We start from the raw sequence: 26,412 nt of genomic DNA on the forward strand, positions 1-26,412 counted from the left end.
TGTACAATATCACGATCCAGTAAACTATTTACTTGTGTCTGTTCTTCTGTCTCATAGCTATCAGATTAGTTTCAAGGTAGATGTGTGACATCCTTGCTAACTGAATCTTTTCTTGATCTTGAGCAGATTATCAAATATAATTACTCTTGTAATTAAACCGCTAGCAGATAATCTTACTCTATCAAGGGGCCCAGTGATGCTATAGCTCGTATAAAATACGAGAGACAAATAGTATTCTTTGTAAACTATCACTTCCTCGGCTAAGCTATAGATATGGAAAAGCTACCGTTATGACTGCTTTTTACGGACAGCGTTAGATAACAATCACACATACATATTTCTCAGTGGGAACGATAAATACCTCATACTGTAGAACCTGACACTGAATGAAAACATAAATGACATGAACACAATTCTATTTAATGTTTCATTCGGGGTCTGTCAAATGCCATGTTCCTAGAACATGTATCTATGTGATTAAAATGACATCTCGTGTCAGGTGGTTTGTAAAACTTAACCATCTTTTAATCCACATACTAACTTTATCGCGATAATTAGTGTTCCTGTTAATTACCTTGGTCAGTGACTTTTTAAGAGTATATATCATCTATATTATGGAGTTTTACAATTTCAGTCGTGAACTCGAAATGATCCATAAATTCAATAATACTCAAGGCAACAAAATGATATATAAATAAACATTCAATTCATGAACAAAGTTTTATGATAATTTATCGTATTATTGACTTCTAGATTATTACAAACTAACAAAATATTATTCAAATTACAAGAGTTAAATTGTAATTTGTTTTCAATTATTTAGATAGGACGTCGTGTATCATATTTGAACAATTTGGAATTTGATTGTTGCACTCATCATAAAATTATTAGAATTTTAATGGTTAAAAATAAAAATAATTTGCTGGAAGGCTAAACGTTTTTTAAATTGATCAAAATTTAATACGTGCCCTATCTAAATAACTAAGAACACATTTACAATTTAAAATTTTAATTTGAATAATATTTTTCAAAAATATGTACCATAAGTTCATACATGAATATATATACACGTGCAGTCACAAAAAATCTGAAAAAAAATGAATTTGGGGGAAATTTTTGAAAAATTCAATTTTTTTTAAAGAAAACGGGTAAACGGGTTCGGGCACGGGTGGCGGGTACGCCCGTAACAGGCGGCGGGTACAACTAGCGGGTACAGGTATTGGCGGGTACGGGTATGGGCGGGTTTTTTTCAAAAAAGGTGGGTCCGACCCGTCTCATACCCGTACCTGTGTACCCGTTTATACCCGGCCTCGGGTACGAGTACCCCAGGCAACGGGTACGGACGGACCTGGTTCGGGTAACCCCGTTACGGGTTTTAACAAACCTCTATTGACAACAGAAGCGAATGGAGACTCTGCAACTGTCATGCTTATATATATTTCTCCAAGCACCAATTTATATATATCTTGAGTAGAACTAGGGCGTTCTTAAGCTCACCAAACACCTTAACTTCAAAATCCATCATATCGATTTCAAATGACGAATCTGAACCGTTAGAACCTGCCTATCTTATGTGTGATGTGTCTACATGTGAAATTTTTAAACATTTGAATTAATTTAGTATAAAGTCAATATGCCAAAATTATAAAGTTAATAAATTAATTTTAGTGCATTCATTTTTTGAACGTTTTTTGACCGCTTGACTTTATACTAAATTAATTTGAATATTTAAAATTTTCATATGTAGACTCATCACTCGCAACGGTTCAAATTTGTTATTTAAAATAAATTTAATGAATTTTGAAGTTAAACTCACCAAATACTTTGATGAACTTAAGAACCCCTAGTTCTACTCATATATCTTTGATACATTTGCGTGCAAGTATTAATTTATATTTGTCCAAGTATCTAGGCTACTACTTGCAGCGAAATGGTTGGTTGTATTTTTTTATTTATTTTTTTTAGGAAAATGGTTGGTTGGTTGTATGTCAAAGTGGATGAAATGGCACGGAACAGGGCGATGAAATCTATTGGCTGATTATTCTATTGATGGTGATTCTTATGAATTTGATTGGTTATTTTTTTCTTTGCAATTGTCATACTTATATTTTTCTACCGAATTTTTTATTAATAGAAATAAAATAAATAAAATATTTAAAAAGAACACTACTGTTGAGTTTTTTCGAAAACTAGGTAGACCGGGTCCTGTAAACCCGTCCCACCGGACGGGTCCAATTGACCCGTCCCGGTTAATCAGATTAGCTGTTAACTAACATCACGGAAAAAAAAAAAAAAAATTCCCGGACGGATTTAAGCATCCCGTCCCGAGTCTGTAAAAAAAAAAAAAAAAAAAAAAAAAAAAAATTCCGGACGGGTTTAAGCATCCCGTCCCGAATCTGTAAAAAAAAAAAAAAAAAAAGAAAAATCTGGACGGGTTAAGTAAACCCGTCCAGAATTTGAAACGGTTTGAATTAATTTAGTATTATATTATTATATTATATTATATTATATTATATTATATTATATTATATTATTATATTATATTATATTATATTATTATATTATATTATATTATATTATATTATTATATTATTATATTATATTATATTATGATTTTATATATATTATATTTTTTTGTTTTTTATATTATATTATTATATTAATATACTTATATATATATATATTATATTATGAATAGAACTAGTTTAGTTGTGCTTAAGTTCACTAAAGTGTTTGGTGAGCTTAACTCCAAAACTTATTAAATCGTTTTCAAATGACGAATCCAAACCGTTAGAACCTGCCTATCTTGCGAGTGATGCATCTACATGTGAAAATTTTAAACGTTCAAATTAATTTAGTATAAAGTCAAGCGGTAAGAAAACGTTCAAAAAATAAATGCACTAAAATTAATTTATTAATCTTTTAATCTTGACCGATTGACTTTATACTAAATTAATTCAAATGTTTAAAATCATAATATAATAATATAATAATATAATATAAAAAACAAAAAAATATAATATATATAAAATCATAATATAATATAATATAATAATATAATATAATATAATATAATATAATAATATAATATAATATAATATAATATAATATAATAATATAATATAATATAATATAATATAATATAATATAATATAATAATATAATACTAAATTAATTCAAACCGTTTCAAATTCTGGACGGGTTTACTTAACCCGTCCAGATTTTTTTTTTTTTTTTTTTTTTACAGATTCGGGACGGGATGCTTAAACCCGTCCGGAATTTTTTTTTTTTTTTTTTTTTTTTTTTACAGACTCGGGACGAGATGCTTAAACCCGTCCGGGAATTTTTTTTTTTTTTTTCCGTGATGTTAGTTAACAGCTAATCTGATTAACCGGGACGGGTCAATTGGACCCGTCCGGTGGGACGGGTTTACAGGACCCGGTCTACCTAGTTTTCGAAAAAACTCAACAGTAGTGTTCTTTTTAAATATTTTATTTATTTTATTTCTATTAATAAAAAATTCGGTATTTTTCTATGACCCAATATTTAATTGATTATTCTATGGTGATTCTTATGGATGTGGTTGATTATTTTCTTCTTCGCAATGTCACGCTTATATTTTTCTATCACCCAATATTTAATTGTGTTGGTTTGAAGACAATTAACGGTCCAGTCCGTTTTGCATTTGCCATCGGGTGAGAACAAAACAGTTGGCGTTCTGTTGCTTTGCCATCGGTAATAAGAAAGCCAAACCGACTGGATTTGATTTTCTTTTCTATCGGTAGAAGGGCTGCACCGATGCTATTTGATATTTCTTATATCGGACAAAAGAAGGCAACCAATGGTGCTTGATTAAGATTTAAGGCGCTCAATTTAAGCAGCTGCCTATGGTATTTTATTTGGACTCTTTTACTATCGGAAGGAAGATCAACCGATGTTGTTCTGATTTTAATTAAAGGGTATGCCGCTGCTTCCAGAGAGATCTAAGTCAATATTTCGTGAATTTCAGATTGAGCTGCTTTGTCTGTTGTCTGTCTGTTACCTCTTCACTTGGCCTTTTTTAAAGTTTGTTATCTTTTTCTTGAAACTTAATTAAAAGAGCATGTGAGAGAGTGTTATTGAGAATTCTAACTTCCTTATACTTGTAAAGACTCTTTGATTTAGTATATTTGTACTGTGTGCTTCTGTAATTTTTTTTTTCAAAATAATTTTCAGGTAAAATCTTGTGTCATCTCTAATTTCTTATGCTTACTTGTTTATTGCTCTTGGTTTCTTATTTGCTTACCTCTATTATGTATGCAACAAGTGGTATCGAGCATTTTGTGCTCAACAATTGGTATCATAACTTTTTGAAGCTCAACAAATTGATTATTCTATTGGTGATTCTTATGGATTTGATTGATTATTTTTTTCTCAGCAATTGTCATATATTTTTTCTATTTGGTCTGGGGATATAATGTGATGATTTTTTTTATTTATTTAAATTAATTTCAAAAATAAATGTTATTCTCCAGTTTATTCATTAGCGTTTCTCCGACAATTTGTGTGATAAAATATTTTTCAAAATATAAAAATTATTTTTGGAGCATGGATTAAAACCACATGGCGAATATTAATTTCCTTTTTGGAGAACAGAATTCAAATCAACGTCAATAATCGGGGTTAATTTGCAAAATATAAATTTGTGCAATCCGTTATCTAATGCATGCACAAGACGTGCGTTAATGAATTGATGAAAATAAAAATGATGCAACATAGTGCATCCAGGCACTACAGCAAAACAGATTTTCTGCGACCAGTATCAGCAGTCGGTGCTGACATGTATCCTCTTTGCAAGAAGCGGTGAGGTTGGATTCGGATAGGTATGATGCTATTTTTTTTTTTTTTTTGCGGTTCATTTTTAATTTACATGATTGATTTTACATGTGTTGTGGTAAAGTTGAATTTGGATTCCTTATTACATAATCGTATGCAAAGTTAGAATATATAATATATGTCATGTGCAGAATAGCAAAGTTAGAATATATAATAAGTTGGCTACTCCTGTGACAGATCAGTCAGTGCAGGCTGATCAAAAGTCCAAATTCAAAATTGACTTACACAATCAGATAGAGGAGAAAAAAAACAAGTGGTTTAGAGCCGAAATCTTCTCCATTTGAATTTTTGTGCTATTTTTTAGCTATTTTCAAAGTTAGATTTTTCAAAAATAAAACAACATACTATACAAAGCTAGAAATTTTCAAAGTATTTTCAAAGTTAGACTTTTTCTGCTATTTTTCTCCATTTGGCTCATTTAATAATATCTCACTATTATCTTCAAATTATTTAAGAAAGCTTGCACTGTTGCTTGTATTTTTATTTTGCTCTCAAAACATGTCTTGGCTACAATAACTCTTAACTTTAGGAAATTTTAATCAGAAGCATTAAGAAATTGGGATCTCCAAAAAATCAAGATCCTCTATTGCGTAATTAAACGGTGCGGTAGTGGTAGGATCAACTATAAATTGAAATTTCTAGCTTATTGTAAGCTTCTTCATTTTTTTTATAAATAATGAAGCTATATGCCCAAATTTTTAGAACAACATTTATACGTAAGTTTAAATGATTATTAGGATATAGTTTCTCTTTATCTAGATGCCTTAGATTGATATTTTTTTGCATTCTAATCAATCAAATGTTGAATTAACAGGTGCAGAAGGAAAGAGCCTCAGAAGAATTGCTTGTAGTCAGGCAAGTTTTCTCTCTCTCTTAATGAAATGGTAGTTAATTATATTATTAATTGCATAGTACAATTCATTAGTTATTAATAAAGTATTGTTTTATGATCCAACTAAACCGAAACATTTAGTATGCCTTTTAGGTTTATACCCGTTCAAAATTTAATCTAATAGGAATTAATTTTGAATAGTCCCCGTTTTGAGACTGCTCTTTAAATGTTTTGTCTCATTTAGGATGTGAAAAAATATTTGTGGACCTAGTATTTAAGAAAAATTTGGTATCATTTTTCTTTGTTGTTCCTATGAGTACGTATTGAATTACATGTTCAAAAGAACGTGTTTCTAACGCGTACTCGGGGAACTAAGGAGAAATGCTGCCGAGTTTTTCTTAAATACTAAATCCACATATATTTATTCACTACTGAGACATAGCATTCAAAGAGTGGGATATGATTGTACACCATCCCTTTGTAAGTCCCAAAAGACTAACGACTTTGGACCTATTTATATTTAATGTCATTATTTCATTGAAGTGTCAAAATAATAAGCAAGGCATAACTCTTAAGTTTTGTTTTTTCCTCGTGTGCATTTTATTTTATTTAGACCTAATCAAGGCAAGGCAATGCAAGCGAAGCGTACTCTCTCTCTATCTGGTACGTATGTTTAAATTCATAGTTTATGTAGTGTAGATGCCGCTTGTATGGCTGTATGCAAGTCCTGTTGCATGGATTATGCAACAATTGATTGTGATTTTAATTTTTTAATTGTGAATTTCTTCCATGACTTGCTTTAGAGGGCCCGTCATCAATTGATGACATCTGGAGAGTCTAAAATATAGATCTGGATTGTTTATTTGTTTGAGTCAAAATTCTAGTGAGAATGCTAAAGTAATATAATTTGTTGTTCTTCTAAATAATCAAGAATGTCATATATTAATTATTGCATTTATGTCATGTTTATACAATATCTTATAAATGTGTATGTCATGATTTGGAGAAATAGAGGGTGATCGTAGTCGGATGTACGGTCCTCGTTACGTGAACAAGCGAATGAATCTCATATTTGTTAAGGGTGTTGAGAGTTTTTTTTAATATGCATTTGGTATTCAAAAAAAATATAATTAGTGGTGATCACATTAAGTGTCCATGTGCCAAGTGTGGGTGTACCAGATGGTTGGATAAGGAAACTATCGGAAAACATCTGATGAAATCAGGGTTTCGACCTTTTTACGATAAATGGTTCATGCATGCTTCTATTTGATTGTTTTCTTGCAATAGCTGCTAAGTACCAGTTAATTAAGTGTAGGTGTATCCCCTCTCCCGTTTTAGTGGTGATTTATCGGTTCCGATCGACTTTGCCTCCTTGAAATTTTTTTGCCCCCCCATATGAATATTTAATTTGTAATTCGGGTTAAATTTAGAGTTAAAATTAAAATAAATTTCTTAAATTATGATTGGTAATTATAATTATAAGTTAGAGTAACGGAAATAAGTCAGAGTATTGGAAAATATAAGTCAAAACATTGTTCTTTTATCAAGTATTGAATTAGTTAATGAATTTAAACCCGATTCGATAATTTTTTCTCCTCCCGACAAGAATCCTGGATCCGCCCGGTGTTAGTTTTAAATTACAGATATTTTGATATATATTTTGTGGGCCAAGGATTCAAAATACCTAGCTGAGGCAAAGGAGAAAACTTGGGTGGGATGTACTTTTGATGGTTTTAGATACTGTGTAACCATTACTAATTTCTTAATGAAACGGACATTAATATGCTTATTTTTAAAAAAAAATGAAAGTTGCAATTTGTTAAATAGTCGATTAAATTTGTTATGGGACCCATTTGAGAGAAAAATTAAATGCCTGTCATTTTAATTTTTGAAATATCGCACGTTTACAATATCACTTGATAGATAAAGTCGAATTGTTAAATTTTTCATATCACTTGATTGATCTCTGACTGATTTTGAATTCACACTAAGTTTGATACATTATCTATTTGAGATATTAATAGAAATTAACAGAGTATTATACCAATTTTACCTTTAAAAGAATCAACAGCTGCAGTTGATTCTGAAAAATAATTCGCTCAAAATTGGAGTCCAGAGCAGATCGAATCACTCTAGAATATTCTTTAATGACAACTTTAGCAATTAACCTTCATATTTTAGTGATTCTAAGGAGTGAGTAGGGGTGTCAATTAAATCCTTTTAATTGTTTATCCTACCCGTACCATATTTGATAAGACGGATATGAGTAAAGTTATTTTTTCGTTAGCTTATCAGGTATAAGTATAGGTAAAGAATTTTTTTCGTTAACTAAACGAATAAGAATACAGATAAAGACTATTTCGTACTTGTTACTTTATAGGATAATTATAAAAACTAATTCATATTATATCTATTTAATTAACCTTCCACTTCCAGCCCACCCCGCAATTTTTAAAAATACCATACCCAAAAAAAAAAAAATCAAATAACCACGTTTTCTGGGAAATTTTAAAATTGACACGGTCGCATCTAGGCGCAGCGGCGTAAATTGGGGTCCGCATCTAGGGGCAGTGATCCCTGGCCACTTCTAGGGGCAGCGATCCCTGACCGCTTTTAGAGACAGCTGTCCCCCATTTTGTTTTCCAGAATGTATATTTTTTTGTGGTTTTGATTTTTTGTTGTTTTTTTAGTTTTTAAATTATTTTGAAAAGATTTTATGTGTGTCGGAAGAAATATTATGTTGAAAATGTCATTCATTTGAGCATATGTAAGAAGAAATATTACTATGACGAAAAAAACTATAAATAATAAAAACAACAAATCAAAAAGTGAAATAGTACAATAAATAAATTGTATCTAACAAAATAAGTATCATGTATAATAAATCACAGTATGTGACATACACTAGAGTAAAAAAAGTACGAAAACTACAACCTAATAGTCAGAAGGACTGAACAACTGCCTCGCCTTCTTGACCCTCAAACCCCGAATCCGCACTACGAGTGGCGTCTCGTTGAGAGAATCATCTGAGTCAGCGGCCTAAGCATCCTCTGCATGAACCTCCTCCATCTCTGTCGACTGCTGGACTACAGGACCAAATGCTACTGTATGTCCAAACTCAACCGGCGTAAATAAAGAGTAGGCACATCTCACGATAGGATCCTCCAAGGAGATGGGAGGATACTGTGTGGAGGTGCCAGGAAAGTCCAAGAAGGGAGGATACTGCGTCAGTTGGTACTTGAGCCACATCTTGTTGTGGCGTACTGTGATTGCATATATTTCCTAAATTAAAAAAAAATGTCAGATCATTCAAATATTCATATAAATAAAATTATAATTTTATTAATAATATAAAACTTACCCGAGTGGCAGCCTCTAAGATACAGTGCTCCTCGTTCGGGTACTAGAGAAAGTCGGATACCCGATTAATGCGGTGTCAGATACCGAGGACCACAGATGTCAATGATGTATCAATGTACTATGACATCTCAAACGGAGTGGGTATAGGGGTTGCACTCTACTAGAAGAGGGTACATCCCTACTAGAAGACGGTATATCTCTCTCAGATGCCATGTTGTATTTTATATTTTGGTCTTATTAGGGTATGCAATTAAATTTTGTAAAATTAACCTAACTAAAATTTGGGTATTGGTCTAAACATGATCGGTATTAATTTTGATAAAGTACTAGTCAAAATTTGGTATTGGCCTAATTTAATGTAACTTCTAACAACAGATTGGTTAATTTAAGCAAAATAACAACAATTACAGATTGGTATTGGTCTAATTTAATTTATCTGGTAAAAATAATTAATTTTGGTAAAATAAACCTAAATACAATTCGTATTTATTTTGATCAATAGCTAATTACAATTGGTATTTCTATAATTTAATTAAACTAGTTAAAATTTTGGTTACAAATCTAAATCCTAAATCCTAAACCCTAATTCTAATCCTAATCCTACTCTTACTCCTAATCTAAACTAAAAATTAAAATAAAAAAAGAAGAAGAAACTTACCCGATTCGAAGGGATTCGATAGAAGTTTGAGATTGTGAGGAAAATGAAAACAACGGACCCTTATACTAGATGGTGGTGGTGCTTGGGGGGGGGGGGGGGGGGGGTTGCCCCTAGATGCGGTCCTCAGAATAGGAGTCCGCTTTCTCTAAATGCGGCCGTGTTATAATTAAAAAAAAATTAAAAACATGATTATTTGATTTTTTTTTTTTTTAGGTATGGTATATATATTTAAAAATTTCGGCAGCCCACCTAAATTTATTTCCATTTCAGCGCACCTAAATTGCGCCTCTTCTATTCTGGTGCATTCCAAATAATGTGTCAGATATATTTTTCTTTTTCTCTTCATTTTCTTGTCCTTTTTTTTTCTCTCAACTATGCTATACTCAGTACTATGAAATGTAAATGTAGATGTATATGATACAAATGGCGTAGCTTGGCTTTGACTGAGCAACCCGTGTAGTAAAAGTTACATCTTTATTTTTTAAATTCAAACCAATATGTTACATATAGGGGTGAAAACGGAGCCGGATTATCCGGCGGATATCCGCTCCGTATCCGGATATAATCCGAATCCGGATAATCCGGATTCGGATAATTCCCGGATACGGATTCGGATAATTTTCGGAAATCCATAAAAGATCCGGATACGGATTCGGAGTCCTAAACGGAGCGGATATCCGGATTATCCGGATTCGGATAATTTGGCCAAACCCATATAAAAGAGGAATAAATATTTGCTATATGTGGGATTTGAACCCATGTCCTCCCATCTCAATGCCTTAAGACCAAGCTTCAAACCACTACACCACAACATCTTTTGTTACCATACACTTATTTGATATATATATATATTATATGAATAGATTATCTTTCATCTCTTATAAGTTCATTAATATTTATATTTAATGTTTTAATTAATATTTGTATTTTAGAAGTTCATATATCTTAATTATCCGACCATTATTCGTTTTATATCCGTATTCGAATCCGTATCCGTGGACTATCCGTATCCGTTTAAGGCGGATTTGGTTTTGAATTTTGATATCCGTTTACTATCCGTATCCGTATCCGTATCCGCTCATTATCCGACAGATGCGGATATGGTATTAGCATTATCCGCTCCGTATCCGCTCCGTTTTCACCCCTAGTTACATATGATAAATTGAGTTCTCATATAGGGCATAAATGGCAAAATGATTGAGCAAGATCTGATACGGGACATAAATGGTAAAATTGATATGGGTAGTATTTTTTATGTTTTTCATTTTTCTAATTTAATTATATTATGAATAGATAGATTTTCCAATGAAATTGATGGAGCATTCTCATCAATAACAAAATCTATTTTTTTTATGGTAAAATTGATTTGTGTGATATTTCATACGATAATTAATATCTGAATAATAATTAGTGATGTACTATTGTTATTTAGTGTATGTTAATTTATTGTATAAGAAAATTGTTGAAATATTATTTATTTTATTTTATGTCTTGTTATTTGCTTAAATAATTGAATTTTTACGAAAGAGATATTCGTGATTTTTTAATTTTCTTGTCTTGTAAAAAAATAATTAGTTGAAATTGATTGCATATTTTTCTTAATTAGTAATGTTATTTCATATCTGCCAAATGAATTAGTTTTAATGTTCTATTTGTAAAATTATAATAAATTAATTATTATATTAGTATTATTCGTTATTCACCCGCTACTGTTTCGTTACTCGATAATTTTAACGGATAAGAGTAGGATATAGTAAAGTCAATTCTTAATGGATATGGGTAGGAGTGAGGCCCCTGTTGACACCCCTAGGAGTGAGGCCATTGTTACTATATTACTATGCATAGCGCACATCAATCCATACTATTGATTCATATTTTAATTTTCAAAATTAAATAATCCATCCGAACAGCTCAATATAATATATATATGAAAATGTACTACAAAGTCAAATTATACATGTTTTTTTCTTATATTTTTTTCTACCTTTTTTATAGGTAGAAAATTACTACTTATAGTTGGCTCATAATCTTTAAACAAAGTGGTTCTCTATATATCTAAAATGATAGAAATATTCTAAAAAATACAAAATTGTATTTCTAAGTACAATTTAATATGAAAATTATATTAAGCAATTTAGATTGATGCCTAGAATTTAAAAATAAAGATATAAATTTACAGTATGAATCAATGTACGACTTCTTTTTCATGGGTATTCAGTGTAAAATACCACCAACTGACCAACATGGATAGGGGTGTTAATGGCACTCTTTTATTCATTTATCTGATCTGCATCGTATCTGAAAATATGAGTAAGGGTGATTTTTTTCATTAGCTTATCGGGTGCAGGTAAGGGTAACAATTTTTTTTCGTTATCTTACCCGTTATCATGATAAGATAATTTTTAAAAATAAAATTATATATATAGATATATATTTATATGAAGATGATACATGACACAATAAAATTTTGTAGTTTATTAAATTTTCATAATACAAATTAACTATATTCATTATTTTTTTTTCTTGAAAAGTATTTTATCAAAAATACAATTCAAGATATTAATGATATTTTTTTAATCCGTTTATCTGACCAATACTGTATTTAAAAAGATGAGGAAGGATAAAGATTTATTTTTGTTATCATAACGCCTCCACCCGATCCGTATCGTACCCGTTGACAATCCTAAACATGGAAGAATAAGGCGCAGAATATACAGCTTTTGGTTTTCTGCACTTCAATGAAAAGTACATCTTATAATAAATCTTCTTTAAACCGTCGGTTCTCTATTTCGACGAGTGGACAGACAACTCGTGTCAATATTTCGTAATGTCGTGTAGCTTCACCAACCACAAGCCCCACCTACCTGTAGTGTTGTGCTCCCGGGTAGGGTACGGGTACCTCGGGTAAACCCGAGACGGGTAACGGGTAGAGTGGATACGGATAAGACGGGTAGTCGGATAGAACGGGTACGGATAGGACAGATATTTTTTTTAAAAACTGTACCCTACCCGTTTTATATCCGTGCCCGTCTCGGATAACGGGTACGGGTAACGGATATCTTGGGTAGGGTATGAGTTTTTTTTTTCTGGTTTTTTTCTGTTTTTTTTACTGTTTTTTGTGTTTTTTTCCTTTTTTTTGTGTTTTTTTTTACAAACCGGCGGTAATTTTTTTTTTAAATTTGAATTTCAAAATTAAACGGGTTAATGGGTACGGGTTAAACGGATAAAGGGTGCGGGTAGAACTGGTAAAGTATGCGGGTTCGGGTAAATGGGTGCGGGTACGGATACAACGGGTCCAGGTAGGCGGGTACGGGTTGGACGGGTTTTTTTCTCAAATATTGGTGTCCGGTCCGTCTCAAACCCGTACCCGTGTACCCGTTTACCCCCCTATACCCGGGCACGAGTACGGATACCTTGGGTAACGAGTACGGGCGGACCGGGTTCGAATATCCCGTTTAGGGTATTTGCAAACCTCTACCTACCTGAATTCTTATCCTCTGAGATATCTCAAACTTTGCGTGACTTTATGGAAAATTTGAACCGCTTAAATAAGTTCTGCACGAATCTCAAAGCACAAATAATACAGGCCTTGCACTTTCACCGAATAGGCACCGGACACGTCGGTCACGCAAAAGTTGAGATGTTACACACTCCACCTACCTCAGGAATTCGGATCCCTTAAAAGTAACTCAATTTGAGTTTGGATCTGTGACCGTCCAATTATCTGCTTTGACGTAAATATTATTAAAGGGAACGTACATTTTATTTCGGATAAGATTAATTTAAATTCTGATCAGATAGTTTAGCTTCAAACTCAAAATTTGAGTTATGTTAGAAGATTCGGATTTAAAGTTTCTAAACCTAATGTTTGAGTTCACATTCGAACTGTCTAATCACTTTTCCGAGTTTCCTCCTGGGAGCAAAAGTGATGTCAGGTTCTGTATTATTGGTGCTAGTTATATATATTTGTAGATGTTTAAGGTACTACTTTCATGAGTTATAAAAAAAAAAGTAATTATAATATTCTCACATATTCATCCCTCGTTTATCTTTTAACTGACTAACTTTCTATTTTAATTATTACTATCATTTCTAACAATCTTTATTTCTTTCCTCTTTCTCTTCCACCTCCATCTTCCTTTTTCACATCCATCTTCTTCTCCCACCTCTGCCTCTCCCACCTGCGCCTCTACCTCCCTCTCCCACCTCCGCCTCCGCCTCCGTTTTTCTATCGATAAGCTATCTCCCTCTCCCATCTCGAAATAGTAAATACGATAAGCTCCCTCCCTCTCGTACCTCCACCTCCGCATCTGCCTCCATTTTTCCATCTATGCCTGGAGCTCCCGCCCCAACGGACGTTCTGCCGGAGATTATCCGTCACTCCATCCCAATCAAGCACGCTTCTGCCGAGATGAATACTTGAGCACGTCTCTGCCGAGTCAGATCCACCACTGTCGACCGTATCAAAATATTTTGTATCTGTGGATGCAATTAATCCATTTCATGTTTATGTTCTCTATCCTCATAAAGTAGAGAGTTATTTGCAAAGAACAAAATTTTATTAATGATAAATTAAGCCACTGTGTACTAAGAAATGATATAAAAAAAAATTTGAAAAAAATTAGAGGTATACGAATGAATACTTGATGTCTTAGAATGATACTTCAATGCGTATGAATGAATACTTAATATCTTAGGTATGAATATTTGCGTGAAAAAATATGAATACTTGTGCAACGGATAACTCGAAAGTATGTCATCATGTATCTCATTTGAAAGATAAAATTGTGTAGAAAACATTCGTGATTTTAGATTTGCAAAATCCTCACAAATCGTCAGAAATATTGTTTAAATTGAACAGAGAAGAAAAAACCATCTCTAAAAACGTGTAAAAGATGGATGAGTGACGTGTCCAGTTTTTGTATTTATACTTGCACGACGAGGATGAATACTTTCACAATGAGATATGAATATTTGGGTGATGAGATATGAATACTTGTGCAACGGATAACTCAAAAGTATGTCATCATGGATCTTATTTGAAAGATAAAATTGTGTATAAAACATTTGTGATTTTAGATTTGCAAAATTTTTCATAAATTGTCAGAAATATTGTTTAAATTGAACAGAGAAGAAAAAAATCATCTCTAAAAACATGTAAGAGATGGATGAGTGATGTGTCCAGTTTTTGTATTTATACTTGCACGACGAGGATGAATACTTTCACGATGAGATATGAATATTTGCGTGATGAGATATGAATATTTGTGCAACGAACAACTTGAAAGTATGTTATCATGGATCTCATTTGAAAGATAAAATTGTGTATAAAACATTTGTGATTTTAGATTTGCAAAATTCCTCATAAATTGTCATAAATATTGTTTAAATTGAACAGAGAAGAAAAAATCATCTCTAAAAACATGTAAAAGATGGATGAGTGATGTGTCCAGTTTTTGTATTTATACTTGCACGACGAGGATGAATACTTTCACAATGAGATATGAATATTTGCATGATGAGATATGAATATTTGTGCAACGAACAACTCGAAAGTATGTTATCATGGATCTCATTTGAAAGATAAAATTGTGTAAAAAACATTCATGGTTTTAAATTTGTAAAATTCCTCACAGATTGTCAGAAATATTGGTTAGATTGAACAGAGAAAAAAAAATCACCTCTAAAAACGTGTAAAAAATGGATGAGTGATGTGTTAAGTTTTTATATTTGCACTTGCACAATGAGGATGAATACTTGTGTAACGGATAACTCGAAAGTATGTCGTCATGGATCTAATTTGAAAGATAAAATTATGTAGAAAACATTCGTGGTTTTAAATTTGAAAAATTTCTCACCGATCGTTAGAAATATTAATTACATTGAACGGAGAAAAAAAAACTCTAAAAACGTGTCCATTTTTTGTTTTTAAAATACTTGATATCTTAGTGATGAATACTTGATGTGTTATAGATTAATACTTAATGCATTATAGATGAATACTTGCGCGCGCCAGTTGTAAAATCTTTTAAATATTATATGGTCCCCAAATAGTAAGTGATCCCCTTAGGTAGTTAGTAGTTATTCAAGTAGTTAATAATTGGGGGATAAATAGAGAATTGTTACGAAGGATAGCTAGGTGCTCCCAAAAAAAAATTGCAAAATTTTAATTACAGGAGATAGATGGAAGCTATAAAATAGATAACAGCCATGCAAAATCAATGCTTCAAAAGCTGTATCATTCTTCATCAGTGGAGTGCACAACTTGGCTATCTGAGCTGGGTGCCTGGGATTCCATTCCTGCAATGAGTTCATTCGTCTATATAATATCAAGGTTTTAAATAACAATTATTGCGTCAGAGCGGAAATGCTAGAAAAAAAAGCTATTGCGAATAGTGTAGTTATAGCAAAAGCTATCCTACATAACGTTTTTTTTTAAATTATATTTTACATTTCTACTAATTATCAACGTTATCTAAAGTCTTATAGAGCAATAAGTAACACAAAATTTATTAAGGAATTAGAATATTCATATTGAACCAGTATAAAGTCCAAATTACTATTCAAAATATCACTAATAATATCATAAACTATTTAACTTTTCCATTCAAATAACCTAAGCATTATGGCATAAATTATATATTTTTTATTAAAAAAAACATAGACATCATGAAATAAACTATCTATATTTTTCTATTTACAAGCCAAATCAATATGGATTTTGAAAAAAATTATCTATAAAATAAATTTTTTAGTTTGGGTCTTTATATAAAAGGCCATGTAGCATAGTGTGTACTATAGCGCGTAGCGTGTAGTGCAAATAGCGGACCGCTATTACTGCTATAGCGGTCGTAGCTAAAATAACGCACTTTTATTCATAGCGTAGCGTTTAAGGTCCAAAAACGCTATTGTGTCGCTATAGCGCGCTATTAAGAACATTGGCTATCAATGAATTAATAACTAAATTTAATTGTCAATACTATTTTAAATAATTTTTCATTATCGCCGACAAATTAGCTAATAGAAGTCCAATAGTTCGATTGATTCTAAGTTAAAAAAAAAAGCTTAATTATCAAATTTCAAGTTATTCAAGAGTTTCTTTTTTTTTCTTAAATTACTCTCAATTTTTTTTTTTGTGTGTATAAAATTGCTCTTAATTGACAAGACTGGTCAAACACAGGAGATATCAACTCGATCGTCAAACATTACGGCACAGCCACTAGAATTTTTTTAAAAACCATAAATAAAAAATAATATTTTACCTAATCAGCTTTGATTTTTATGAAACCATAAAAAAAATTTATAAGAACCAAAATATTATTTCAGTCCAAAAAATTTTCTTTTTGGAACTGAAATTTTATTTCGGTCTGAATTTTTTTTTTTGTGATCGAAATATCATTTCAGTCTGAATTTTTTTCCGGAACTGAAATGTCATTTCGGTCCGAGGTATTTTCACAAGTTTTACCATCTTTTTTTTATCGAAATCTGTGAAAATGGCTCGGGCCGAAATATCATTTCGTCCCAAAAAAAAAAATCAGACCGAAATGGCATTTCGATTCTTATTGCTTTTATAAAAACCAAAGCAATCAAGTTGGTTTAGTAAAATATTATTTTTTATTTATGGCTTTTAAAAAAAATCCAGCCACTAGGTCATTGAAAATTTTAAATGCTTTTCGCATGTAATATTCTCATAACAAATTAACAAATATAATTAATTTTCGCCCAAATTACAACGTGTTAATTATTCAGGGGCTTTTTGAAAAATATGTAAGTGCTCGAGTCAGAATCACGTTTCTTTTTCTGTTTTCAAAATACAAGCTTCTTTCTCTTTGTTAATGTGACCGGCGATCACCTGAGGTAACAAAATATTTCTGCTTAGATCGGACCGTCCGATTAGAATCCTCAGGAATATTAAAGGGACGTGATCATTCCATTTCTGATCTTACAGTTGGGTTCTAAACAGAAATATTATATTACCTCAGAGGATATTAAACAGAAACAAGTATCCTCCTTTAAACAGAAACCAAGTTTTTCTCTCTTTTACTCTCGAAAAACAATGGAGGTCGAAAACAGAAAAATTGTGCTCAAATGGTTTATAACGGGAGCTCCGAAGGAGACAGACATGGAGGTCAAAGGAGGAGACAAAATAGTTCTTCAAGTACCAGAAGAGGCGAAAGGAGCAGTGTTAGTGAAAAACTTGTACCTCTCTTGCGATCCATACATGAGAAATCGGATGCGAGAATACTACGAATCTTACATCCCTCCCTTCCAGCCCGGATCGGTACATTTTTCTATTACTTCATCCTCTTTTTTATTGATAGCTTGATCTTATTTGTTGTGAATATTGTTTGTACAAAAAGGATGTAGGTTTAATTCTGTCAGTTGTTAAAATTCTTCTTTTGAAGGTAATAGAGGGGTTTGGAGTGTGCAAAGTGATCGACTCTACTGATCCCAATTTCAGTAAAGGAGACCTGGTTTCTGGGATAACAGGTTGGGAAGAGTACAGCTTGATCCGTAGTACTGACAAGCTGAGAAAAATTGTGAATACTGACCTTCCACTCTCCTACTATCTTGGACTCCTTGGTAAGTACCTTAAGTTGTGGAGAAAATTAGTTGATTGACTGATTGCATTTTCTTAACAGTACTTAAAAAAAAAAATTGGTACTAATGTACTATTAATGATTTCGGTATTCAATACAAGTATGTACTGGTATCCAACATTACAATTGTAGAAAATTGTTCCATTTGCAAAGTACTCCTGAATTTTATTTCTGCACATAATCACTCGACCTTTCTCGCACGTGTGGCGCTCTTTTATTTCTTTAAAATATTCTGCAAAAGTACCCACCATTAAAATTGAGATTAGAATTTACAAACCAACATGGAAATCTACCAGCCTTGATTTTATATTAATCAAGCTTAGGAATGAAAAATGGGCTTGTTAAAGTTGTAAGCAAAACATTCAACATTTTAAAAACCTCATTTCCTAAACCTAGGCTGACAGATTGATACTTGCTATAACCCAAACCATTTTGAATGTTCCTTGGAAGTACATGTGTCATTTGAAATATGGACAATAAACTAATTACTTATAGCTCCCAGTCTCCCACTAAAGTTCTATCAATTTGGTGTAGGCATGCCAGGTTTTACTGCTTATGCAGGGTTCCATGAGGTATGTTTGCCCAAGAAAGGAGATTTTGTGTTTGTTTCAGCTGCTTCAGGTGCAGTTGGTCAGATCGTGGGTCAGTTAGCAAAGCTTCATGGCTGTTATGTCGTTGGAAGTGCCGGTTCAAAACAGAAGGTTGTCCTTTTTAACTTAGGATTAACTAAAATCTCCTCTTATCAACATCATATACATTTTTGAGATCTGCAATTATGTTGTACATCAAAACTTAATGCCTTATAGGCGTTGGTTGGTTCTTGCATAATTGAGAGGAAATTAAGGACAAATGGGTTAAAAATATAGATTCCTTGCTGAAGGCACAATTGTACAATTAGGGGCGGCCTAACTGAGGTAAAAATAACCTTAGTTATAGGCAAATTTTCATTGTTCAGATTTAATTGGGCTAGTGTTTGTTTATTGCAAATTGATGGGTAATGCTACCATGTCAGACCGTAAACTGGTATTGGTCTCCTAGTGACAGTTCTTTTCTTGTTTTATTGGGTTTTTCTGACAGTTCTGAATTTTTCTTTGCATTACTGACAGTTATAATTGGGTTTTTCTGACTTCCTTCTTGTGTGATTTTACTTAGGTAGAACTTCTAAAGAACAAACTATCATTTGATGAGGCTTTCAACTACAAAGAGGAGTCTGATCTAGAAGCCACATTGAAAAGGTTGGTGATTTTCCTCAGCCCGTTATACTAATACCTATAACTGATTTATTCATAGGAAGTAGTCTCTTTATCCTACAAAGCAGCTTTCAGGTCAGAGAAAAGTACACTCTGGCCAAAAGTATACTACATTAAAATCACACAGTATTTATCAAACAAAAGGGTATATTCAATTTTTATGGTTTCTTATTTCTAGCTCAAAACGCCTCTTAGGACCATCACATCTGAAAGAATTTTGTATCTGGTGGCTATTATTATGGGCCTTTGACAAAATTAGCAGGAAATGTTCAGATGACGGTGCCAAATAAATAATGCATCTAAATTCTCTATAAAAGATGTTGAGTAGACAAAAATTATATACCAATTAAGACTTATTGACAGCCAAGCTAGCAAAACAATAAGATGGCTAAAATGAGATATTATTGCCGGTAATTTAATGTTTTCAATATTCACTTACAGGTACTTTCCACAAGGAATAGACATTTACTTTGACAATGTAGGCGGACCCATGCTTGATGCGGCATTGGCCAATATGAGGGTGCATGGACGTATAGCTGTTTGCGGGATGGTCTCTCAGCACTCTTTCTCTGATATGCAAGGGATACATAATCTTTTCGCTATTGTCAAAAACCGCGTGAATATCAAGGGATTTTTACAGAGCGATTATCTCCACCTTTATCCAAAGTTTTTAGATTGTGTTGAAGCATATTACAAGGAAGGGAAGATAACTTACATTGAAGATGTCAGTGAGGGATTGGAGAGTGCACCGGGTGCACTGGTGGGGTTGTTTAGTGGTAGAAATGTGGGCAAACAGGTGGTGTGCGTTGCAAAAGAGTAAGAACGAATTAAAAAGTCTTTTGCAACGCTAAGATGAACAGTTGTACCTAATCATTTTAGTTTCAAGTGTTATCCATTTCTTTTACCATGTGTAGACGATTTCTAGCAATAAAGCATGGTCTTATTGATCTCCACCTTGGATTCCCAGTATTTGTGTATTGATGAATGAATTATATAACCAAATAGTTCTTCAATTCTTCAAGCTAAGTTTTGGGTTTTTAATCGTTGCTAGCAGGGATAGAACTAGAAAAAAAATTTAGATAGAAAGGACTAAAATTTAAAATGCATATACATGATCGGACTTGAACTCGTATCTTCGCTTAAACTCATATCTTCACAATAACAAATTCAATAACAAATTGGAATTTTAATCATTAAGTTACAAGCACACATGTAATAATTTACAAGTGAAGTGAATTATATAAGAACTTTAAGAAAATAAAAATACAGTTTAATTTTAATCTACATAATTAAAAAATTTAAATCATGGAGTGGTTACAGAGCTTCGTTTTCTCTTGTACACGACCTGCTTGCTAACAAAGATGCATACACATTTTTTTTTTATTTGCTTTTTTTTGCATGGATCAGGCCCGTAGGCAGCAAGATGCATTAAGTTGATAATATTAAGCCCGAGATCCACTTTAAACAACCTCCATACTGGGCTTTTGCACCTACCCCTACTGTCTTTCCCTGTTTCTTATATTTGATATGATGATATCCCCCACTAATAGGAAACTTTTTTTGGTTGAGAGGAAACCCGTTGGTGATCCGCCAATAGGAAACTACTCAGTTCCTACTAGAGGTGTTCATCTGATCGATTTAATCGGTTTTTAAATCGAATCAAGAGAGTTAAGATTAAACAGTTTGGTTTTTCAGTTAAATAGATCGGTTCGGTTCATTTAAAAAACTAGTTTAATAGTTTTAGAATTTTGTAACCGGTTAACTGAACTAATCAAAAAATTTAACTCTGTCCGAACCAAACAGTTAAAAAAATTTAAAAATTACAATATAATGTATATTGTTTGGTTCGGTTTAAAATCAGTTAGACCGAACTAAACAAAATTTTACAATCCATCTTAAAAAAAGTAAAAAATTAACATAAATATTTACTTTTATGAGTAATCTTCTTATGTTCGTTCAACCGAATACACCAAAATTTAGTTCAATTTGTTAGATTCAGTTTTTTTTGGTTCGGTTGTATTGTTGAAAAGCGGATAAAATTGTAATTTAACTATTTTATCTTGCTTTTAAACAAGGAAGCATCTAATTGTCCACAGACCTTTGTCCACCATTAGTCCACAGATTTGACTTGCGCGAATACTGTAAAACTACTTCTACATACTGTATAATTATACAATATATCACATAAAATATATCAGTTAATCACAAAACATCCAACAACTATTTGAAGTGGTCTCATAATAGTTAGAAACAGATTACAACTTGCACAACAGAACAAAAAAATATACTTTCAAACTGTACTTTCGGAAATTGCAGTTATAGAAAGTTATTGGCAGTTAATGTTAGTTATTAGCAGTTATTTTGACAAAAAACATGATAAAAAGGCAAAATTAAATTTTTCGAATAATTTTTTTATCTTTTTTCTCTATTTAATGAACACACAAATAAATCATTAAAATAATGAATACTGTAAAATAGACCACTTCAACTGTAAAAATAAAATGTATAAACTATAAAATTGCAAACATGCAAAATTTACATATGAAAACGATAAAATAAAATGTTAAAAAATATTAATTTTCAATACTGTAAAATTATCAAGTTAAACTGTGAAAACAAAAGATAAAAACTATAAATTTACGAAATTGTAAAATTAGCAGATGAAAACAATTAAACAAAATTTAAAAAATATGAATTTTCAATACTGTAAAATAGTCAACTATAATTGTGAAAACAAAAGGTAAAAACTATAAATTTACAATATTGTAAAATTAGAAGATGAAAACGATTAAATACAATTTAAAAAATATAAATTTTCAATACTGTAAAATTGTGAACTTAAACTATGAAAACAAAATGTATAAACTATAAAATTTCAATAATGCAAAATTAGCAGATAAAAACGATAAAAAAATGTAAAAAATATAAAATTTCAATACTATAAAATTATTAACTATAAAAACAAAACGTACAAACTACAAAATGTCAATACTGTAAAATTGGTAGATGTAAACTATAAACCAATTGAATGTATACAACATCCAAAACATAAAAAATAAAAAAGTGAAAAAAATAAAAACTATAACACTTCAATACTGTAAACTGACTTATGTTAACTACAAAGATAACAATTACAAACTATAATACATCATTATTCAACAAAAAATAACAGTTCAAAAGCATCTGTTTAACACAACCATAATATTCAGCACACAAATATATCTGTCAAATCGCAAATGATTTTCGCCGCTGCTCTTCAATCCAAATAGCAAATGATGAAGATCAGAGATGATTCGTCGTGTTCTTCTTTTGAAAATGAAATCGAATATTGTAAAATAAAATATCGAATCATTTAAGTTCTTAAATCAAAAAATGACATTACAAAATCGATCTATGTAATGTTGAATTCAAATATCAAATTCAAAATAAAAAAAATTTAAATTAGACATTAAGATAAAAAATTTACAAAATCAGATGAAATCGACAACTAATCTTTTAGAACAGATTAGATCAGCTTCAAAGTAAGATGCAATCGTAATCGGGATCAGATCCTATCACCGTCGGTTCAATATAATGATTCAGATTTCCACTAATAAGAGGCTCAGATGTGATCGTAATCCTGCCAGTAAGATTGCATATAGTTCATATTTCCACGAAGTTGAATAGAATAATTCATAAAAAGTAGCGCCTTATGGAAACAAAGAAAAAAATACGAATAAGAAAAAAAATATGAATAGGTGGAAATTTAAAGCGGCCAAGAATTAAGTGCCGCACGATGGATTCAAGAATCAGGTTGGAGATCTGTCAGAGAGAAGGCCGTTGAGGGGAGGCCGTCGGAGGAAAGGCAGTCGGCAGGTCGAGTCTAGATCTTCCTCGGCACCGGCGAACGGTGGACTGGTGTGTCACCACTGCAAAAGAATGACACCCCGCAAGCAAGAGAGAGATGGAGACTAAGTTTTGCAACTTGCGTAAGGAATTGTAGGAAAATGAAATAGAGACAAAGGTCGTTAAAGACAATTGAACCAGAGAGTGGATAAGATTGTGGACAAATAGTGGACAAAGGTCTATGGACAAAGACCTTTTCTCTTTAAACAAATCGGACAGATAAACATCCCTAATTTCTACACTAGTAAAGTAGAAAGAAAAGTCTCTAGTTCAATCCTAACTTGACCTAGGTCCTGATAAAGAGATCGGACTTCCTACCATAAGCACTTTCCTTCAGAGACAAAAGAATCATCTCAACTCAGTTTTACAAGTTGTTCTCATAGGATTGGTTTTCCCAGAACCGCGAGTTATTTTCGCGGCATACATCTGAAATCACTTCTCGTACAATTAGAATCGGAAAAAAAAATGTTACAAGTCCAAATTTTGTTTTGATCAGGGTTCTAAATAGAGTGCTATAGTAGCACTCGCTATAGCGTTTTCAGACCATAAAAGTCATGATATTATCAGTGCTATTTCGCATTATAATGGCGCTATATGGACATATTATCGTTTTTTTAGCCATTCTGTTATGACGCGATAAACACTATTTAAATATTTATTTTTGATCATTCGTGATCATTTTGTTGCATTAATTTTGTTTTAATCGATTAACTCTTTTGACTTTACAGTAAAAGATTCACATTACTCGTGAGACAAATTTTTTCGAGTGAGGCTACAGTATTGTACATATTGCAATTTGGTTAATTCATATTCATTTTTAAAGTTCAAACAATCAATCTAAACTGTTTATTAATATTATTTTTATATGAAAATATATTTACATACAAAATTTTATATTTTTAATAATTCTTTGAGAAAAGGTTATGGTCCACAGACCTTTGTCCACCATTTGTCCACAAATATTTGGATAGGCTTCTTAACTGCTTTTAACTGTCGATCTTCAAATTTCACCTATTTAATAATCTTCCTCCGAGATCTCCTTCTCTCTAACACACATTATTTATTATTTTCTAAAATTTTAGCACCGTCACTACTTCAGTGTCCATTTCCTCCTCACCAAAACCAATCATCATCGTCAGATCAGCCAATGCTCCGATCAGGCCATCTCTGACCGGTCCGGCCGTCGTCGTCAACGTCCTCCTCAACAGTTCGACAAAATAAATCAATTCGTGTGCCTACATTCTCGTTGGTAATCAACGGTTGGATTCGAATCCATCATTTCAGTGTGAGACTGACTCTAAGTCATCATGCTAATCAATCCAATGAAGACGAAAGTGGTCATCCTCTCCCACGCCCGACGCGTGCGGATCCTTGCTATGAATTTGGAGGAACTTTTGAGGTAGAATTAGTACGAATTGAAATCATTTATGGGTGGGATCTGAGTTGGACACTTCATGTGCTGGAGGTGATTTCAACTTGTGTGAAAAAAAAGCTGCTCACTGGCCATTAACCCCTGACTTTAGATCTAGTCTTTTTGCATTGATTTAACTGATGCGAATTCAGATCCATCATTCAATGCATTTTTTTTGAAAGCCTTGGTAGCATCCATCATTCAATGCAATAGGAAGTAGAATCCAAGAATGAGATCTGAGTTGCTAGTTGCAGTCTTGAGACAAATTTCACAATGAACCTTTATATTTTAAATAGGCTTCAATTGGTTTTGGTTTTGATGTACTCATCTACGAGTTTTTTTTTATATTCACCTTGTTCTTCTCTAAATTTGATATTTGAATTCAAAATTATATAAATAGTTCTCGTAATGTCGTCGATTTGAATTTTCTGATTTAAAAACTTACAGAATTTGATATTTTGTTTTACAATATTTGATTTCATTTTTGAAAGAAGAACACGACGAATCATCTCTGATCTTCATCATTTGCTCTCATCTCTCTTAGATTCTAATGGAGAGAGACGATCTAAGAGAGGCGATCTGGAGGAACGATCTAGTGGAGAGAGATGAGAGCGAGGCGATCTGGAGAAGAGATAAGAGCGAGACGATCTGGAGCATAATTGGGTTATTTTACAGTATTCACTTTGTAGTTTTACAATATGCATCTTGTGGTTTTACAGTATTCAAAACAACTTGTTTATTTACTAATTTATTTAAGTTTTGTTCCTTCTATTGATTTGAATTGATAATCATGATTTCCTTGCTTCTATTGAAGTTTCATTTGAATTGATATAGTCTCAGGCGTGTATGCATTATATGAACATTGATTTGAATTTTAATTGTATCATTTATTGTTCAATAACAAATCTCTTATTATCTGATGGTCTGATTTGAAATGCATAGTTCATTTTCTTTATGTCGTTGTTTTGAATTGTCTGATGTACAAAATTACATGATTCTATATTTTATTTTACAGTATTCAATTTCACATTCGAAAGAAGAACACGACAGGATTTTGTCGACTTTGAAGTAGTCAATTAACATATACCACTTCAGATCTGGTGAAATATGTAGAGTATTTTTATAGGATATAGTTCACATTTTTACATGATATATACACTATTTTATAGTATCTATTATTATTGATGTTTACAGGTTTACAATATATAGTTCACAATTTTACATGATATAGTTCACTGTTTTACATGATACATAGAATGTTTTATATGATATAGTTCACAGTTTTACTTTTACAATACCTACATGTAATAAATCCAATTTGTTACATTGTTTATTTTATTTGTATGCATGATGATATCTCGAAAGAACGTGTGGTTCTTGTGATAAAGCTTCTTACTTATCCCAACAATGTTCACAGGAGTTTGTTAATGTAGAAATTTATTTTTCCATAGTTTGTTTGATACTATTTTGGATGTTGAATGATATACTTATGTTTAGTATTGTGTGGTGAATATTATGGATGTGTTGAACTTATGTGTTTT

At 31.9% G+C, this 26,412-nt stretch overlaps 1 protein-coding gene across 2 annotated transcripts in view; it reads left to right on the top strand.

Moving 5' to 3' along the window:
• LOC144575352 (2-alkenal reductase (NADP(+)-dependent)-like) overlaps positions 1-20,528 on the top strand; it is a 74,298-nt gene extending 53,770 nt beyond the window's left edge. Inside the window, exons 2-6 of one of the 2 annotated variants that reach the window (XM_078325448.1) lie at positions 17,903-18,006; positions 18,131-18,308; positions 18,860-19,026; positions 19,478-19,560; positions 20,017-20,528. In XM_078325448.1, coding sequence (XP_078181574.1) covers positions 17,947-18,006; positions 18,131-18,308; positions 18,860-19,026; positions 19,478-19,560; positions 20,017-20,395 — 867 coding nt within the window. In that variant the 5' untranslated portion in view covers positions 17,903-17,946 and the 3' untranslated portion in view covers positions 20,396-20,528. Of the gene's footprint in view, positions 1-17,746; positions 18,007-18,130; positions 18,309-18,859; positions 19,027-19,477; positions 19,561-20,016 lie in introns of those variants that run through there. The other variant, XM_078325447.1, reaches the window with a different exon arrangement.
• The last annotated feature ends 5,884 nt before the right edge of the window (positions 20,529-26,412 follow it).

This window comes from Carex rostrata, chromosome 24 (assembly GCF_964058835.1).
Source record: "Carex rostrata chromosome 24, lpCarRost1.2, whole genome shotgun sequence".
In the NCBI taxonomy this organism is placed as follows: Eukaryota; Viridiplantae; Streptophyta; class Magnoliopsida; order Poales; family Cyperaceae; genus Carex; species Carex rostrata.